Source organism: Salmo salar, chromosome 06 (assembly GCF_965601325.2).
Source record: "Salmo salar chromosome 06, fSalSal1, whole genome shotgun sequence".
In the NCBI taxonomy this organism is placed as follows: Eukaryota; Metazoa; Chordata; class Actinopteri; order Salmoniformes; family Salmonidae; genus Salmo; species Salmo salar.
In genome coordinates this window covers 34,619,099-34,639,671 of record NC_138296.1, presented here as the reverse complement: position 1 = coordinate 34,639,671, position 20,573 = coordinate 34,619,099, and the positions used below count along the sequence as shown (strand labels likewise).

General features: G+C 43.5%; 1 protein-coding gene across 2 annotated transcripts in view; it reads left to right on the top strand.

Annotated features, from left to right (window-relative positions):
• Positions 1-20,573, top strand: part of LOC106606959 (putative sodium-coupled neutral amino acid transporter 12) — an 87,789-nt gene that overhangs the window by 54,268 nt on the left and 12,948 nt on the right. For both annotated transcript variants that reach the window (XM_045715237.2, XM_014203457.3), the window contains exon 9: positions 15,651-15,744. In XM_045715237.2, the coding sequence (XP_045571193.1) occupies positions 15,651-15,744 (94 nt within the window). The remainder of the gene's footprint in view (positions 1-15,650; positions 15,745-20,573) is intronic.

Sequence of the window (20,573 nt, the reverse complement as noted above, 5' to 3'; positions counted from 1 at the left end):
GCAGTCAAGTCAGCGTCACAAATTAAATAATTAAAATTAGAAAACATTGGTAAAATATTATATTGTCATTTAAAGAATTATAGATTTACATCTCTTGAACACAATCAACTTGCCAGATTTAAAAATAACCTTACTGGGAAATCACACTTTGCAATAATCTGAGCACTGCGCCCAGAAAAATACGCGTTGCGATACAGACTAGACGTCATGTTGGGGAGATCTAAAATCGAAAATACTATGTAAATAATCCATTACCTTTTGATTCTCTTCATCAGATGTCACTTCCAGGTATCACAGGTCCATAACGAATGTAGTTTTGTTCAAAAAAGCTCATCATTTATGTCCAAAAATCTCCGTCTTGTTAGCACATGATCTAAGCCAGCCGGACTTCTCGTCATGAACGAGGGGAAAAAATATATTTCCGTTCGTTCAAACATGTCAAACGTTGTATAGCATAAATCATTAGGGCCTTTTTTAACCAGAACATGAATAATATTCAAGGTGGACGAATGCATACTCTTTTATAACGTATTGGAACGAGGGTACCCAACATGAACTCGCGCGCCAGGTGTCTAATGGGACATCATCGTTCCATGGCTCTTGTTCGGTCAGATCTCCCTCCAGAAGACTCAAAACACTTTGTAAAGGCTGGTGACATCTAGTGGAAGCAATAGGAAGTGCCAAAATATTCCTAAACCCCTGTGTTTTTCAATGGGATAGGTTTAAAGTCAATACAACACATCAGGTATCCACTTCCTGTCAGAAAATGTCTCAGGGTTTTGCCTGCCAAATGAGTTCTGTTATACTCACAGACACCATTCAAACAGTTTTAGAAACTTTAGAGTGTTTTCTATCCATATATAATAAGTATATGCATATTCTAGTTACTGGGTAGGATTAGTAACCAGATTAAATCGGGTACATTTTTTTTATCCAGACGTGCAAATGCTGCCCCCTAGCCCTAACAGGTTAACTTGGGTCAAATGTTTCGGGTAGCCTTCCACAAGCTTCCCACAATAAGTTGGGTGAATTTTGGCCCATTACTGCTGACAGAGCTGGTGTAACTGAGTCAGGTTTGTAGGCCTCCTTGCTCGCACACGCTTTTTCAGTTCTGCCCACACATTTTCTATAGGATTGAGGTCGGGGCTTTGTGATGGCCACTCCCATACCTTGACTTTGTTGTCCTTAAGCCATTTTGCCACAACTTTGGAAGTTTGCTTGTGGTCATTGTCCATTTGGAAGACCCATTTGCGACCAAGCTTTAACTTCCTGACTGATGTCTTGAGATGTTGCTTCAATATATCCACCTAATTTTCCCTCCTCATGACGCCATCTATTTTGTGACGTGCACCAGTCCTTCCTGCAGCAAAGCACCCCCACAACATGATGCTGCCACTCCCGTGCTTCACGATTGGGATGGTGTTCTTGGGCTTGCAAGCATCCCCCTTTTTCCTCCAAACATAACGATGGTCATTATGGCCAAGTTCCATTTTTGTTTCATCAGATCAGGGGACATTTCTCCAAAAAGTACGATCTTTGTCCCCATGTGCAGTTGCAAACCATAATCTGGCTTTTTTATGGCGGTTTTGGAGCAGTAGCTTCTTCCTTGATGAGCGGCCTTTCAGGTTATGCCGATATAGGACTCGTTTTGCTGTGGATATCGATACTTTTGTACCTGTTTCCTCCAGCATCTTCACAAGGTCCTTTGCTGCTGTTCTGGGATTGATTTGCACTTTTCGCACCAAAGTACGTTCATCTCTAGTTCTTCCTGAGCGGTATGACGGCTGCATGGTGCCATGGTGTTTATACTTGCGTACTCTTGTTTGTACAGATGAACGTGGTACCTGCAAGCGTTTGGAAATTGCTCCCAAGGATGAACCAGACTTGTGGAGGTCTACAATTTTTTCTTTGAGGTTTTGTCTGATTTTCTTTAGATTTTTCCCATGATGTCAAGCAAAGAGGCACTGAGTTTGAAGGTAATTCTTGAAATGCATCCACAGGTACACCTCCAATTGACTCAAATTATGTCTATTAGCCTATCAGAAGCTTCTAAAGCCATGACATCATTTTCTGGAATTTTCCAAGCTGTTTAAAGGCACAGTCAACTAACTTAGTGTATGTAAACTTCTGACCCACTGGAATTGTGATACAGTGAATTATAAGTGAAATAATCTGTCTGTAAACAATTGTTGGAAAAATTACTTGTGTCATGCACAAAGTTGATGTCCTATTCAACTTGCCAAAACTATAGTTTGTTAACAAGAAATTTGTGGAGTGGTTGAAAAATGAGTTTTAATGACTCCAACGTAAGTGTATGTAAACTTCCAACTTCAACTGTATACAATGTATAGGCTGTCCACCAAAACCCTCATTGTACCAGCCAAACCATTGTCCACTTTTGACCCATGTTTTGGGCCTGTTTTATGCTCAGCCCCTGCCCATGTCTGGCTGTATCGAATTCCTCTGTTCTCCATTCCACTCAGCTAATGTCATTGACTGAGCATTAATGTGAGGAACTGCAGATTTTGTCTCTCGATAGATGCACTTTTGGTCTTATCTAATTTTGAATCAAATAAAATACAATTGTATTTGTCACATGCACCGAATACAACAGTGAAATGCTTACTTACAAGCCCTTAACCAACAATGCAGTTTTAAGAAAATCCCCCCCCCAAAAAAGTAAGATAAGAATAACAAATGATTAAAGATCAGCAGTAAATAACAATAGCGAGGCTATACAGGGGGGTACCGGTACAATGTGCTGGGCCACCGGTGTCGAGGTAATTGAGGTAATATGTACATGTAGGTAGAGTTATTAAAGTGACTATGCATAGATAATGACAGAGAGAAGCGGGAAGGGGGGGGCAATGCAAATAGTCTGGGTAGCCATTTGATTAGATGTTCAGGAGTCTTATGGCTTGGGGGGTAGAATCTATTTAGAAGCCTCTTGGACCTAGACTTGGCGCTCCGGTACCGCGTGCGGTAGCAGAGAGAGCAGTTTATGACTAGGGTGGCTGGAGTCTTTGACAATTTTTAGGGCCTTCCTCTGACACCGCCTGGTATAGAGGTCCTGGGTGGCGGGAAGCTTGGCCCCACTGATGTACTGGGCCGTATGCACTACCCTCTGTAGTGCCTTGCGGATCACGTTGAGGGAGAGGTTGTTGTCCTTACACAACACGGTCAGGTCTCTGACATCCTCCCTATAGGCTGTCTCATCGTTGTCGGTGATCCGGCCTACCGCTGTTGTCATCAGAAAACTTAATGATGTTGTTGGAGTCGTGCCTGGCCGTGCAGTCCTGAGTGAACAGGGAGCACTGGAGGGGACTGAACACGCACCCCTGAGAGGGCCCCGTGTTGAGGGTCAGTTAGGCGGATGTGTTACCCACCCTTACCACCTGGGGGCGGCCCATCAGGAAGTCCAGGATCCAGTTGCAGAGGGAGATGTTTAGTCCCAGGGTCCTTAGCTTAGTGATGAGCTTTGCGGGCACTATGGTGTTGAACGCTGAGCTGTAGTCAATGAATAGCATTCTCACATAGGTGTTCCTTTTGTTCAGGTGTGAAAGGGCAGTGTGGAGTGCAATAGAGATTGCATCATCTGTGGATCTGTTGGTGCGGTATGCAAATTGGAGTGGGTCTAGGGTTTCTGGGATAATGGTGTTGATGTGAGCCATGCCCAGCCTTTCAAAGCACTTCATGGCTACAGACGTGAGCACTATGGGTCAGTTGTCATTTAGGCAGGTTACCTTAGTGTTCTTGGGCACAGGGACTATGGTGATCTGCTTGAAACGTGTTGGTATTACAGACTCCGACAGGGAGAGGTTGAAAATGTCAGTGAAGACACTTGCCAGTTGGTCAGCGCATGCTCGGAGTTGGGAATAACCCTATTTTTTTTTGGTTCTCACATTCTCAATACGTCCTATTGAGGCTCATCATCAGTGTCACTTATGAGTATGAGGGAAAGGAACAGCCCAGTGATGGACAGCCTTGGCAGAGCCCACTTAGATCTCTGAGATCAGTGGGCCCGTGCTGTCACTAGTGGATCAAAGTTTCTGTGTTCGCCACCATACCTTCACACTCCTCCTGTTGCTGTATAACGTTCCTCCACTGAGTGCCAGTGGCCAGCTGGGAGAGACACTGTCGCTTCAGTGTTCATCACACGTTGACCCAGTCTCCCAGCTCGCACCCATCAGTCACTGCAGGGCCGCAACCACAGACCTGCTCTCACTGGCCTCTGAATAATGGTTCCAGTCGTTCCTCTCTGAATCACAGGAAACACCACCAGAACAAGCCTTTGTTTTAGAGTAGAGATAGTGATGGTTCTGAGAATGGAGTCTGAATATTTAACAATGAATATGCGTTGAGTAGGGTTGAATTTGTTTGAAGGCAAATCAATGGACCTGGCGTTTTTATTCAAATATGTGAATGTTTGGTTTGTAGCAGTCGTCCATCTTGTTAGTCTATCCATTCGCTTGTGCACATGCTGATTTTTCCATGCGAGATGCCGATATCCTGTCAAGCAGTCTTCCATAAATTTGACACAACGAACACATTCTAAAAGATGGTACCTCGCTCCACTGTGCCTGTATCAATCAGTAGAACCGCATCCACCCAACCTCTCTTGTTTTCCCTTTTCTTTCGAAGGAAGTTGAAAGGAAACCGGTGACCTCAGTTGAATTGTTATTTAATGTATTTTATCGTTTATCCTCATTAGTCAGAAATGAGCCGGAATGGAATCCTATCTCCCTCCCACCCACCCATGTAGGTTTTTCCATGTAAAATCTGCCCGGAATGAAGATTAACATCTCAAACAAATGGCTGGGGATCTTGGGACTGTGGGGATTGGGAATAGTTATCCTTGTTCTGCTGTATGATGGTGAGTGGATTACAGTGTTCCAGGCTGCATGACCGACCACATGGCATTCTTATGACCACGACTGTAGAGAATTCACCATGAGTGGTCTCTGGCTTCCGGGTTTTCATCCATTAACCCCCTCCGCCTCCACCCAAACACCAGCAATAACACAATGGCCAGAACACTAAGCAATATAAAAGCAAGATTCCAAACAGCTTTGTAGCAGTCAAGTGATGCAGTACTCTGATTTGAATCCAATCCCAGTAACCAACCTATCCTAGAGCACCAAGACAGCTGTGTGGTGGTAGTATCTGGCTGACCCCTCCAGAATGAGGTAACCAATATGGTGATTAATTATTTAAATCGGTGCATGGATCAGAGATGTGTTATATGGGCCAACTATAATGGCTAAAGTGCCCACGTGAAAATACTCACATATGAAGTGATTAACCAGACCAACGGATTGACTCAAAGATGGAATGATGACACAAGCCAAAGCTAATCAAAGGCTGTTGCATACACATGACTCCCTCACACACAAATCTTTCACATAAAATAGTGATTACTTGTTGACATTGATTGTCAGACACTTTTCCCACCATGATCTTTGGAGAGATTATGGACACCAGCAGATTAAACAACCCAATGATTTGGGTTTTTAAGTTTGATATCAATGAATTTGTAGTTCCCACAACACTACTAGTATTATTTCATGATCACACACCATCTCTCTACTCTATAACCAAACTGAGAGGGCACTAGGAACCATACTGTTGCACTTTCAACTAAAGCACCAAACCCAGAAAGTCTTATTCTCCAGCACTTTGGTGACTCTAGTCCCATGGTGATTGAACTGACAGGTGGGTGAGTCATTCCCAGCACTCCAGTGATTGAGCTCACCTCCCCACCATGCACAGGAGGTGGCCTGCTCGGCTAGGGAGCTCATTACTGTAGCCACATGGCCTGCTGGAGGTACCTACTGTGTGAAGAGGAAGAGAGAGAGATGGAAAAGAGAGATGGAGAATGTGAGAGAAGAGGCGGCAGGAGATCTCCAGGCCCTCTGGTCCTGACATTGGGACATGATGAGAAACGGATGGTGTCCTTTGAACGTTCTCTTTTTCTGGGTCACCATCAATGTTCCATCATTTTTTTCGGCACTGAGCAAATTTTAGGTCTGCTGAGCACAAACTTGAACCTTGTATAAATTCTGTGCAACTTCCGGCGCTTTTACTGTGAACACAGGCTGTACCCGCTTTTTAAGTTTTAACAGTGGCCAAGTAGACTACTGTGGCTATTTGATCATAATGCAGGCCCTACAAGAGTGGCCTAACATCAAAAACAATAGAGAAATGCATCCCATAACAGTTTAACGTGGAAATAGCTATTGAAAGCTGTTCTATGATACAGCCTACAGTAGCAGCCAATGCGGTGTTCATTGTAAGCCTACATTCCATTAGGCTTTTGAAAACATGCAGGACCTGACGTTAACCTGTTTAGCCACTTGTCCTTCAGACAAGGAGGTAACTGGAAATGTTGTATTGTGCTTAATGCAAGAACCCACTTTACAAAATAAAATGTATTATTATCCCCATACATTATTATAACAAATAATCATATAAAACTGTATGCTACCCTCACTATTGGCTTGATAGCTTGTACAAGCCTGTCTTAAAATACAACACTGCCCCTTCAAGACATAAACAGCTCTTTACCTGACTCGCTTTTCAAAGATGGCCAGAAATGTACACATTTGGGGCAAACAAACTAGTCAAGATGAGTGAAGTTCAACTTTGTGCGTCTCTGTGCAGGCTGGCAATTGTGGGCGGCAGTCCTGGGGAGCTGCGTGCCGGAACATTGGTCACAATCTAAATTAAGGGTCTGTGTATAGTGCCAGAATTGTGGTTAAAACGCAATTTTACTGTGTGTTCACCTGGCAACAAACCGCATGTTGACTAATTATTATGGCAGAAACAGAACTACTACAGATTCTCCTGTCATTGTTATCAGATAGGATATTGTCCCTAGGGGTCTGTTTGCTTGTCTCTTCCTTCCAGAAGCGCTCTAATGGTCTGTGGAGAGACTGTGTACCCTTTCAGCCGGGGTAATAGAATAAATCAGTGTTTGTATCCGTCGTCAGCCTGGTCACTTTTGCAGTTTTCATCTCTGACTTATTGTTTATTGCATTTCACTCAAGTGTGTGATTGTGGCAGGTTTGGTATTGCTCACCGTTGTCTGATATTGAGGTAAGAAATGGCTGATGTTTAAGAATGTCATTGTCGTCAAAAATGAAACACTCCTAGTCATGATTGAGGGTATCACTCTGCCGGAACAAAATCATCAGCACACCGCGAAGAGAGGGAAGGAACATAATGTTTTCTCCGTGACAGGGTTTGTTCTCACTATGGATACTTTTATTGCATAAGTTTGAAACGTAAGCACTCTGGGTCAGGAAAGAACATGCATAGACAAAAATTTATTTCAGTGCAGCGCGGGGAAGAGTGAGATGAATAAATCAGTAGAGCATCTTGAACGTAGAATTAAATGCATCGAAACCAAGTGCCAGTCAATCTTCCTAAGACATGGAACTCTAACTATATTGTCTTTGTTTTTCCCCTTTGCATACTTGGCAGGGAGTGCTTTGCTTCCTGTGTCTCCTTGACAGTCCTAAATAAGTCCACCTGAGTGCTTGGCTGGCCCGTGGGCACTGACTCCGTCTACACCAAACCTTATTAATAGCAGAACCGCCTTTCAATTTAAAGATCACTGAACACAGATGGCGCTGAGGGCTAGGGATTTGAAAGGACATGTTTTCACTGTCATTGGTTCTGAGGATGATAATAGCTGGCCCAAAATGGACTTGAATTGAATCACAGTCCCAACCGCTTTAATAGTGATGTTGTCCTCATGTCTCAGTCAGTAGCCATGAATGAACCAGCCTTTGATTAGTGAAGACTGATATTATCCCCATGCCATTATAATTTGTCCTGTCACAACAATTATCAAAGCTGTGTGTGTGTGTGTGTGTGTGTGTGTGTGTGTGTGTGTACACACACGCACACAGTTGAAGTCGGAAGTTTACATACACCTTAGCCAAACACATTTAAACTCAGTTTTTTACAATTCCTGACATTTAATCCTATTAAAAATTCCCTGTTTTAGGTGAGTTAGGATCACCACTTTATTTTAAGAATGTGAAATGTCAGAATAATAGTAGAGCGAATTATTTATTTCAGCTTTTATTTCTTTCATCACATTCCCAGTGGGTCAGAAGTTTGCATACACTCAATTAGTATTTGATAGCATTGCCTTTAAATTATTTAACTTGGGTCAAACGTTTCCCACAATAAGTTGGGTGAATTTTGACCCATTCCTCCTGACAGAGCTGGTGTAACTGAGTCAGGTTTGTGGGCCTCCTTGCTCGCACACGCTTTTTCAGTTCTGCCCACAAATCTTCTATATGATTGAGGTCAGGGCTTTGTGATGGCCACTCCAATACCTTGACTTTGTTGTCCTTAAGCCATTTTGCCACAACTTTGGAAGTTTGCTTGGGGTCATTGTCCATTTGGAAGACCCATTTGCGACCAAGCTTTAACTTCCTGACTGATGTCATGAGATGTTGCTTCAATATATCCACCTAATTTTCCATCCTCATGATGCCTTCTATTTTGTGAAGTGCACCAGTCCCTCATGCAGCAAAGCACCCCCACATGACGCTGCCACCCCCGTGCGTCGTGGTTGGGATAGTGTTCTTCGGCTTGCAAGCATCCCCCTTTTTCCTCCAAACATAACGATGGTCATTATGGCCAAGTTCCATTTTTGTTTCATCAGATCAGGGGACATTTCTCCAAAAAGTACGATCTTTGTCCCCATGTGCAGTTGCAAACCATAATCTGGCTTTTTTATGGCGGTTTTGGAGCAGTGTCTTCTTCCTTGCTGAGTGGCCTTTCAGGTTATGTCGATATAGGACTCGTTTTAGTGTGGATATAGATACTTTTGTACCGGTTTCCTCCAGCGTCTTCACAAGATCCTTCGCTGTTGTTCTGGGATTGATTTGCACTTTTCGCACCAAAGTACGTTCATCTCTAGGAGACAGAACGCGTCTCCTTCCTGAGCGTTATGACGGCTCCGTGGTCCCATGGTGTTTATACTTGCGTACTGTTGTTTGTACAGATGAACACGGTACCTTCAGGCATTTGGAAATTGCTCCCAAGGATGAACAAGACTTGTGGAGGTCAACAATTTTTTGGGGAGGTCTTGGCTTATTTCTTTTTGCTTGACATCATTGGAAAATCAAGAGGCACTGAGTTTGAAGGTAGGTCTTGAAATACATCCACAAGTACACCCCCAATTGACTCAAATTATGTCAATTAGCCTATCAGAAGATTCTAAAGCCATGACATAATTTTCAGGAATTTTCCAAGCTGTTTAAAGGCAATGTCAACTTCTGACCCACTGGAATTATGATACAGTGAATTATAAGTGAAATAATCTGTCTGTAAACAATTGTTGGAAAAATGACTTGTGTCATGCACAAAGTAGATGTCCTAACCAACTTGCCAAAACTATAGTTTATCACGACATTTGTGGAGTGGTTGAAAAACGAGTCTTAATGACTCCAACCTAAAGTGTATGTAAACTTCCGACTTCAACTGTACTAGCTACACCACCAACCATCACAAAATGGTGTTATATGCTGGGAGTCGGTATAAGTATCATCTGTCAATCTAAAGCCCAGTTTATTGACTCAGTGAAGTTCATTGTTGAGGACAGGAGAGGAGATTTGTGTGTTGACCTGCCAGTGCAGTCAGCTATGGCGACATGACTCACTGACCACATGCAGGCTATTTCCAGATACCCCTCTCTTTATTTCCTATAGCTCTAAAAACATCCGTCTACGGCTCTGAATTTGTAGTATTTCTTTTAATGAGCTTTCTTTTGGCCTTTTCACCTCCTTGTCCCTGTCTCTAGGCTCCTTCTCCGTCCTATAGTAAGATGGTGCAGAGTGTGTAGTTATAGGTTCTGAAGAGGGTGACTAGGAAAGTGTTAACTCCTGCAGCAGTGCCTCTTGTCGCTCTGTCTGTTCCTCTGTCTCTCTCTCTCTGCGCCCCCCCCGTGCCCTCCTGCTCCTAAGGCCCTGCCAACACTGGGTCTGAGTCACCCTACAGCACATGGCACCTGATGCCTTCTCCCCTCGCCCACACTCTCTCTGTTCCTCTCCTCCCCATACTGTACTCAAGCCATGCCTCTCTTGCCTCCAGCCCTGGCCCCTCTGCCAGCCTTCCGGTCCTGGCTTTGGCATCGCTTGCCAGTGTGATGCCATCCCATTCCCCATCCCATTTGTCATTACCATCACAAAACCTTGTTGGCAAAATGGTTTCTTCCTTCTCTGCTCTCTCAGTCAGAGATGAAAGGCTCTCTCCAACTTTCTGTAAGTCAGTGCTGGCCTTCACCGACAAAGCCGTATCAAGATACAGCACAGAGCTGTTTTTGCTGTTCGTATTCTTTATCCATTTGAATTGTTTTGTGTTTTTGTGTTGCTTCCTCTGGCTGTTGTGCTGTGGTTAAGTGCAGTCCAGTGTCCTGAGGCCTTATTGTCTGGCTGTGGTAGTGGGAGGTTGTAATTGGTTAGAGGAGGGGTCTTGATTCATGTGTGGTGCTGACTGCACAAGAAGGGTGAAATTCATCAGCCACCCCACAAACACTATGCCTCCCCACTCTTATTTTATTTTTTTTATAAACAAGATCAGTTTTTAAATGATAACTTTGTTTCTTTTCTCTTTCATGAGATAGACAGAAGTTTGCATCATCTCCTGTTTTCTTACTTTTTAGTTTGCTTTAAAAACCGTCTTTCTTTCATAGCAGACCAACTCAGCTCTCCCCCTCCCTCCAGCCACATGCGCACTACTGCCTTAACACCAGGCCAACACCAGAGTCTCATCCACAGAACTATCTCCTCTTCTGTAGAGACCATATGTTGCCTCCAGCTATGGCAGTGAAAAGGTCCCGTTCTAACATGCTCTTCACGTTCATGGAGAATCTCTGTTTATATGGGTATTCGTCCGGTCCAGTAGACTCTCTCTCTCTCCAATGTAAAGCCTCGAGGGCCCTTTTTTATTTTATTTGACCTTTTATTTAACTAGGAAAGTCAGTTAAGAATAAATACTTATTTTCAATGACGGCCTAGGAACAGTGAGTTAACTGCCTTGTTCAGGGGCAGAACGACAGATTTTTAAGACATGGTATATGCCATCTCAGAGGTGAGGGATATGTGCTTGTCAAGAATAGGGCGGCAGATAGCCTAGTGGTTAGAGCGTTGGACTAGTAACCTAAAGGTTGCAAGATCGAATCCCCGCTCTAACCACTAGGCTACCTGCCACCCTATTCTTGAGAAGCACATATCCCCCACCGCTGAGATGGCATATACAGTGAGGGAATAAAGTATTTGATCCCCTGCTGATTTTGTACGTTTGCCCACTGACAAAGAAATTATCAGTCTATAATTTTAATGGTAGGTTTATTTGAACAGTGAGAGACAGAATAACAACAAAAATTCAGAAAAACGCTTGTCAAAAATGTTATAAAATGATTTGCATTTTAATGAGGGAAATAAGTATTTGACCCCTCTGCAAAACATGACTTAGTACTTGGTGGCAAAACCCTTGTTGGCAATCGCAGAGGTCAGACATTTCTTGTAGTTGGCCACCAGGTTTGCACACATCTCAGGAGGGATTTTGTCCCACTCCTCTTTGCAGATCTTCTCCAAGTCATTAAGGTTTCGAGGCTGATGTTTGGCAACTCGAACCTTCAGCTCCCTCCACAGATTTTCTATGGGATTAAGGTCTGGAGACTGGCTAGGCCACTCCAGGACCTTAATGTGCTTCTTCTTGAGCCACTCCTTTGTTGCCTTGGCCGTGTGTTTTGGGTCATTGTCATGCTGGAATACCCATCCACGACCCATTTTCAATGCCCTGGCTGAGGGAAGGAGGTTTTCACCCAAGATTTGACGGTACATGGCCCCGTCCATCGTCCCTTTGATGCGGTGAAGTTGTCCTGTCCCCTTAGCAGAAAAACACCCCCAAAGCATAATGTTTCCACCTCCATGTTTGACGGTGGGGATGGTGTTCTTGGGGTCATAGGCAGCATTCCTCCTCCTCCAAACACGGCGAGTTGAGTTGATGCCAAAGAGCTCTATTTTGGTCTCATCTGACCACAACACTTTCACCCAGTTGTCCTCTGAATCATTCAGATGTTCATTGGCAAACTTCAGACGGGCATGTATATGTGCTTTCTTGAGCAGGGGGACCTTGCGGGCGCTGCAGGATTTCAGTCCTTCACGGCGATGTGTGTTACCAATTATTTTCTTGGTGACTATGGTCCCAGCTGCCTTGAGATCATTGACAAGATCCTCCCGTGTAGTTCTGGGCTGATTACTCACCGTTCCCATGATCATTGCAACTCCACGAGGTGAGATCTTGCATGGAGCCCCAGGCCGAGGGAGATTGACAGTTCTTTTGTGTTTCTTCCATTTGCGAATAATCGCACCAACTGTTGTCACCTTCTCACCAAGCTGCTTGGCGATGGTCTTGTAGCCCATTCCAGACTTGTGTAGGTCTACAATCTTGTCCCTGACATCCTTGGAGAGCTCTTTGGTCTTGGCCATGGTGGAGAGTTTGGAATCTGATTTGATTGCTTCTGTGGACAGGTGTCTTTTATACAGGTAACAAGCTGAGATTAGGAGCACTCCCTTTAACCTCTATGGGCTAGGTGGGATGCTAGCGTCCCACCCGTGGTGCACTCCATCAACAGCAGGTGCATTTCAAGAGCGGCAAATTTGAATCCAAATAAATGTCAAAATTCAAATTTTTCAAACATACAACTATTTTACACCCTTTGAAAGATAAACATCTCCTTAATCTAACCACGTTTTACGATTTCAAAAAGGTTTTACGGCGAAAGCATAAATTTAGAGTATGTTAGGACAGTACATTTACAAGAGTTGTGTGTAATGTTTTGTCAATTCAAAGACAGGGTCACCAAAACCATAAAACCAGCTAAAATGATGCACTAACCTTTTACAATCTCCATCAGATGACACTCCTAGGACATTATGTTAGACAATGCATGCATTTTTAGTTCTATCAAGTTCATATTTATATCCAAAAACAGCGTTTTACTATGGCATTGATGTTGAGGAAATCGTTTCCCTCCAATAACCGGCAGTCAAGTCAACACCACAAATTAAATAATTAAAATTAGAAAACATTGGTAAAATATTATATTGTCATTTAAAGAATTATAGATTTACATCTCTTGAACGCAATCAACTTGCCAGATTTAAAAATAACCTTACTGGGAAATCACACTTTGCAATAATCTGAGCACTGCGCCCAGAAAAATACGCGTTGCGATACAGACTAGACGTCATGTTGGGGAGATCTAAAATCGAAAATACTATGTAAATAATCCATTACCTTTGATTCTCTTCATCAGATGTCACTTCCAGGTATCACAGGTCCATAACGAATGTAGTTTTGTTCAAAAAAGCTCATCATTTATGTCCAAAAATCTCCGTCTTGTTAGCACATGATCTAAGCCAGCCGGACTTCTCGTCATGAACGAGGGGAAAAAATATATTTACGTTCGTTCAAACATGTCAAACGTTGTATAGCATAAATCATTAGGGCCTTTTTTAACCAGAACATGAATAATATTCAAGGTGGACGAATGCATACTCTTTTATAACGTATTGGAACGAGGGTACCCAACATGAACTCGCGCGCCAGGTGTCTAATGGGCCATCATCGTTCCATGGCTCTTGTTCGGTCAGATCTCCCTCCAGAAGACTCAAAACACTTTGTAAAGGCTGGTGACATCTAGTGGAAGCAATAGGAAGTGCCAAAATATTCCTCAGCCCCTGTGTTTTTCAATGGGATAGGTTTAAAGGTAATACAACACATCAGGTATCCACTTCCTGTCAGAAAATGTCTCAGGGTTTTGCCTGCCAAATGAGTTCTGTTATACTCACAGACACCATTCAAACAGTTTTAGAAACTTTAGAGTGTTTTCTATCCATATATAATAAGTATATGCATATTCTAGTTACTGGGTAGGATTAGTAACCAGATTAAATCGGGTACATTTTTTTTATCCAGCCGTGCAAATACTGCCCCCTAGCCCTAACAGGTTAAGAGTGTGCTCCTAATCTCAGCTCGTTACCTGTATAAAAGACACCTGGGAGCCAGAAATCTTTCTGATTGCGAGGGGGTCAAATACTTATTTCCCTCATTAAAATGCAAATCAATTTATAACATTTTTGACATGCTTTTTTCTGGATTTTTTGTTGTTGTTTATTTTGTCTCTCACTGTTCAAATAAACCTACCATTAAAATTATAAACTGATCATTTCTTTGTCAGTGGTCAAACGTACAAAATCAGCAGGGGATCAAATAATTTTTTCCCGCACTGTACCATGTCTTCTCAGGCCAAGAGTGGTAGCAGTCCATCACTTGGTGGCAGATGGATGGGAGGTATCATCAGGCCTGTGATGGACTGTTGTCTGGCTGGAGGATGAAGTATGGCACGTTAGACTGTCTCATACCACAGGTCCAGAGGCAGACCCAGACACCGCTGACCATTCAGCGCTTAAATATGTCTCACTGTCACTCAACCATTAACGACTTAACCTTCTTTAGGACACTCCACACTTTCCATAATGCCTCCTCCATTACACATGAATGAGTATTGCAAATGTATGTCCGTCGCTCCAAGATGTAGTACATTTTCGGGAATTCTGCACTGATTTGTAGCAGTCACCCGTAGCTTGTATTAAGTACTATTCAGCACTTTCATCTCCTGACACGTGGGATTCACAATTCTCCATAATTCTGGAAATAATAAGGTCTTAAATGAGTCTGGTCCCACCCTTCCCTGTCGGCTGGTCTCACTCTGTTGCATCCTTGGCATTAGCATTCAGCCAGCACTGTACCCTTCCCTGTCCCCAGTGGATGGCCTCCTTGTGCAGGTAGAGGCTGTCTACATTCTCTGTCCTGTCTCACACTTATGTCACCAACACTGACCTCTGTGTCCTGCCCTCACAACCCATGGGCCCACCCTGTAAATACAGCACAGAGGGAAGGGGAGAGCTGAGGGTGGAGTTAGGGAGGTTCATGGGGGGTCAGAGGTCCTGGAGATGGAGAGTGACTGGAGCAGATCAGTTTTCTGAGTGGAACATTTCTCCATCTGTATCTTTCTGTCTTTCTGTCCCCACTTTGGTCTCCTGATTGAGCTCTCACCCCCAGGCCCTGTTAGAGATTATTGTGTCTGACTGTGTGAGTTCTACCCTGCAGGCTCCTCTTCAGATGACATGCCACTGAAGTGACTGGCCTTGAGATCACACGTCACTCAACCTCCGCTATCAGACATGGGATTGTCAGAGAGAATGGGATAGATGGGGAATAGAGAGAGGGGGCTGATGCCACTGATGATTGCAACTCTCGATAAGACCCATCTTTGTTATGAGGCAATCGGTGATGGCTTCAAAGAATTTCAACTTACATTTTTTATTTGGGGGTTTGGCATCTTGGTGTATATTGGGTGGAAAGGGAATAAATAGCCTCATGTTCTCATGAGACAGAGTTATATCTCTATCTCCATCTTGGAAAAATCCAATTGTACCATTTGTCATTTATTTCCCATGCTGTGGAAGTATAAACACAACCCAAACACACACTGGTTTGTGAATATGTTGTATAAAGTGATTTCCAATGTGTTTTAAGATGATCCCTCTCTCTCTCTACAGAGCATCTTCACTGTGATGTTGGGCCCTTTTGTCTTCTTCGATGCTCAGAAGACCAAATACCTCCAGATCCTCACCTCACTCATGCGCTGGATCGGTAAGACTAACCTATCTTACCTTAAGGTATACAAACACCATAGGCTGATAAAGGTTGCTCTGGACAGACTCGAGGCACGCATCTTCAAATAGTCACATTAAATGTGGATCTCAATTTATTTTCTAGGTAGAGCAATTCAAGCTGTGAAATTCCCAGGAACTTTATCGAAACGGTAAATCTGTCATGGGTATTTATTTAGGAAGCGCTTTAATGTGCATTATCTCTTCCAAGTTTGTCTGCATGATGGAGGGTGTGTCTTTCCTTCCATTAAATATCACACTCCATTATCCCCGGGTCACGGTCTCACGCCTTCTCCCAGATTGCTCTTTGTCACTGTTGCAAATGTTTAGGGGAAAAAAACACTTTATTCCACCTGGCTGACGGTCTGAACCTTGGTGGGAGCAGTCCTCCTCTTCTTCTCCCTCTTTCATTCCTCTCCTTCCCCCTCTCCTCTCTGTGGCTCCTGTGCCTGGGTCCGTCGATCATACGGCAGTCCTGCTCCGTGTCCTGATTCCCATCTCCTCTCATCCCTCAGCCTGACAGGTCTGACAGCCCGTCCCAGGCCTGATTGGACCGTCACTCACAGGGCGACGGACGAAAATAAACCGCCCGTCCTGGACCTGCTGTTAAAATCACAACACTACTGAATCATGGCTCTGCCGCCACCCCCATGTGGGCATACTACTGGCACCCACAACAACACACAGGGCAGACACACACACACACACACACACACACACACACAGGCGCGCATGCACGCGCACACACACACACACACACACACACAGTTGCGTGCACATAAACAACACACACTGTCCATTATCTGGCTATCTACAAAGCACCCTGGGATTCTGGCTACACCCCTCCCACTCCCTTTTATATCCCCGCCCTCCCCTGGCTCTACCTGTGATTGATTGGCTGTGTCACCTCTGCAGGCCTCTCTACAGCACCAGCTAATGATTCAAAATGGCCGCAGTGGCAGCTCTTTGTTTCCTTACTGCACCGGTGCCACGGAGCATGGGGATAGATGGCCTGCCTTTTAAAGCATAGGGCACTGAAAGCTGAGGGGTTTATGCAGCCATCAAACACAGAGTTGGAGACCGTTTTAAATCCTATAAGAAAAACATTATGGGCCGAAGTTTAGGAGGAACAGACGGCTGAAGAAAAATGAATGGGCTAGACAGCATGCTTGAGTCCTAAATCTCTAGTGTCAACAATTATCTTATTTTTTTTAGTTTAGGTATGTTTCTAATGTTTAGCTCATCTCAGAGGAATTAACACTGGAGACCTAACCTAATTGATCAATTTAAGTACTGCTCTTATTTAAAAAAAAAAAAAAAAATTCAAGAAAGGCAAGTGGCTGTCTAAAGAAGTATTCAACTGATTTTGCCCTCTGAAATTCATGTTGAAGAGTTTTCTGGCAATTTGTGGTTCTGTTATCAGGACAGGGGCAGCATAGTCTGTCTGACCTCTCCACCCTGTCTCTACAGTTTCTCTAGTCTCATTTTGACACAGAAACAGCATCTGTCTGTACTAGATTTGCTGCTAAACCGTTAGGGCTTGTTTGTCTGGCTATACCAGCCTATCCAACCCTGAAAGAGAGAGCTCACTGACAAAGGTCTCAAGAGTAATTGGATGCGCAATAAAAAATACAACCGGCAAATGGAAAAAGTTACTCCATTCGGTAACGCATAAATACACTGAACAAAAATATAAACGCATCATGAAACAATTTCAAAGATTTCACTTAGTTACAGTTTAAGGAAATCAGTCAATTGAAATCAATTCATTAGGCCCTAATCTATGGACTTCACATGACATAGACTACAGCTGTGCATTTGTTGGTCACAGATACCTTAAAAAAAAATGTAGGGGAGTTGTCAGAAAACCAGTCAGTATCTGGTGTGACCACCATTTGCCTCATGCAGTGCGACACATCTTTCGCATAGAGTTGATCAGATTGTTGATTGTGGCCTGTGGAATGTTGTTCCGCTGTGCGAAGTTGCTGGATATTGGCGGGAACTGGAACATGATGTCGTACACGTCGTATCCAGAGCATCCCAAACATGTTCAATGGGTGTCATGTCTGGTGAGTATGCAGGCCATTGAAGAACTGGGACATTGTCAGCTTCCAGGAATTGTGTACAAATCCTAGCGACATGGGGCTGTGCATTATGCTGAAACATAAGGGGATGGCGGAAGATGAATGGCATGACAATGGGCATCAGGATCTTGTCATGGTATCTCAGTGCATTCAAAATGTGATTGTGTTGTCTGTAGCTTATGCCTGCTCCTACCATAACCCCACCGCCACCATGGGGCACTCTGTTCACAATGTTGACATCAGCAAACCGCTTGTCCACACATCTGCCCGGTACAGTTAAAATCGAGTTTCATCCGGTCTCAGAAGATCTGCAGGTGAAGAAGCCAGATGTGGAGGTCCTGGGCTAGCATGGTTACAGGCCGGTTGGACGTACTGTCAAATTCTCTACACTGACGGCTTATGGTAGAGAAATTAACATTCAATTCTCTGGCAACAGATCTGGAGGATTTACTGTAGTCAGCATGCCAATTCATGCTCCCTCAACTTGAGACATCTGTGGCATTGTGACAAAACTGCACATTTTAGTGGCCTTTTATTGTCCCCAGGGATGTAAACAAATTTGTACACAACATTTTACCGAAATACGCTATTTGTGCATATGGGACATATTTGGGATCTTTTATTTCTGCTCATGAAACATGGGACCAGCACTTTACATGTTGCGTATATTTTTGTTCAGTGTATATATTTGTTTTTTATGGCATGACGCTCTGGCCGTAAACTTAAAGAGAGCGAGTGGGTTCAGCACAAAGGGTACCACTTCAAGGCAAATAATTGATTACCAAGCCAATGCATCGTCAGCCAGAATGTATTCTGGGTCTTTTTCTCCATGACTGTTATTGGGTCATTTATACAATCTTTAGCTGTCCTTCTTTCAAAGTTACAGCCTCTGGCACCAGTTCAAAGTTTCTGAGGTAACCTATGTTTTCCAATTCCTCGAACGTTTCCCATTTAAAAGCGATTTTGATTATGTATGTGGTCATTTCGAGGGCCTTGTGGTAAAAGGGGATGTGTTATGCTCTCAAGGCATTGATTGTCTGTCCTGTTAAAGATACTGTACTTTATCGTTGGCCTGCAGCAAGAAAATGGGACTCGGGAGTGATTCATTTAACCTGTTATCCATTTCATCACGTGTCCTCTGACTCCTCTCCTCACTCTGATTTAGCTCCACTCTTTTCACCCACTGAAGCTGCTGAATTGGACACGTTGTTGGACTTGAATGCATACGCGTGTACTGTAGCATAGCTTATGTCTTAGCGAAGGTTTTGACTTAGCAAAGCTTTGGTCTGAAGGGAGGAATTTAATATCAACTTAACGATATTATGAAACTAATAGTAAACCTCTTTCTGTCACGATGATGGGATTCATGATTGTTTTAAGAATGTCATTAGTATGCACTGTGAATACATCTCTGGATTAGGCCCATGGTTTTACACCTTCATGTACCAGGTATCTTCGAATCATCCTATGATTCCTTCTCTGCACCTTAAAGACCCCAAAAAACATGAACAACAGATCCACATTAATGTTAATGAAGCATCACTAACAAAACAAAACCCTCAAGGGTAAGAATATTTATTTTTTTATGAGAAGACTAAGAATGTCTTAAGATATGTTTGAAACTCGTAACAAGTCCTCCAGGGTTTTTTGTTTTCAGTCAAATGATTTCGATAATGACTCTGTAGTACAGTATGATACGTTTTTAGACAGCAATTATATTAATGTTCTTGTCACTCTGAAACCATATCACAACATCAAACCACATTATTCACATTTTTCACAGGATTCTCACCTATTGACAACACATATTTTAATAAGCAATTAGTACTACTGAGTTTTTCCTTTTTTTTCTAGTGCCAACCAGTATGCAGTTATCCTTAAAATATAACTGCATTATAGCAAACTGTCTGTGCATGTTAGTCACCTTTCTCTTCACTTTTACATTAACCTGCATTTGCCAGATTGAATGACTTTCCACCACTATCAGATCCTTTCTTGTCTTCTAAGATACCAGATATTGATACCTGCGTAGTTATGTCCCCTGTTCAGCCACTTCCATTCTTTTCTCATGGCCCTTCTCTTTCATACTCATTACTCACCCTAGACAAGGGGCCAGGCGGCCAGGCTCCCCTGCCTACCTCTCCACTCACCCATGATGCCCTATGGGGGAGTGCAGGGTGATGATGGTGGTGGATGAGGAGTGCAGAGCAGTGTGGGGAATGTTAGGCGAGATGTGTTGAAGCCCTGTCCAACCAAGCTCACTACACACTTTTTGTCTTCCCCACTGAGGACATGACTTACATAGTGGACATAGTAGTCCATATGTGTAGCCCTCTTGTAACTCCATCTCCTGTCCCGGTTGTGATCCCATCACTCTGCTTGTAGCTGCTTCCGTCCATGGTCCCACTTCGCTGGAGCCATTAAACTATTTGTGTAGTTTTTCATTTGCGTTTCCCATTTGTGTTCCTGTTTATTATTTCTCCTACTCTATACTCGGTTCACCGACCCATCTTTTAATGTCATAGTTTTGTTGACTGATGACCTCATAGGCTCTTAGTTGAATGACTATATCGCTCACATACTGCACCCAGTCTATGAACTCCCGTAGGTGCTCACCCATCTCCATTGGGTGAGTTATGTGAATAGATAAAGCTTGCTGCCTTGTTACCTTGTCCCCATCCTCTCTAGCAGCACAGTGTGAAGAGAAAGAGGGGGATCATTATCT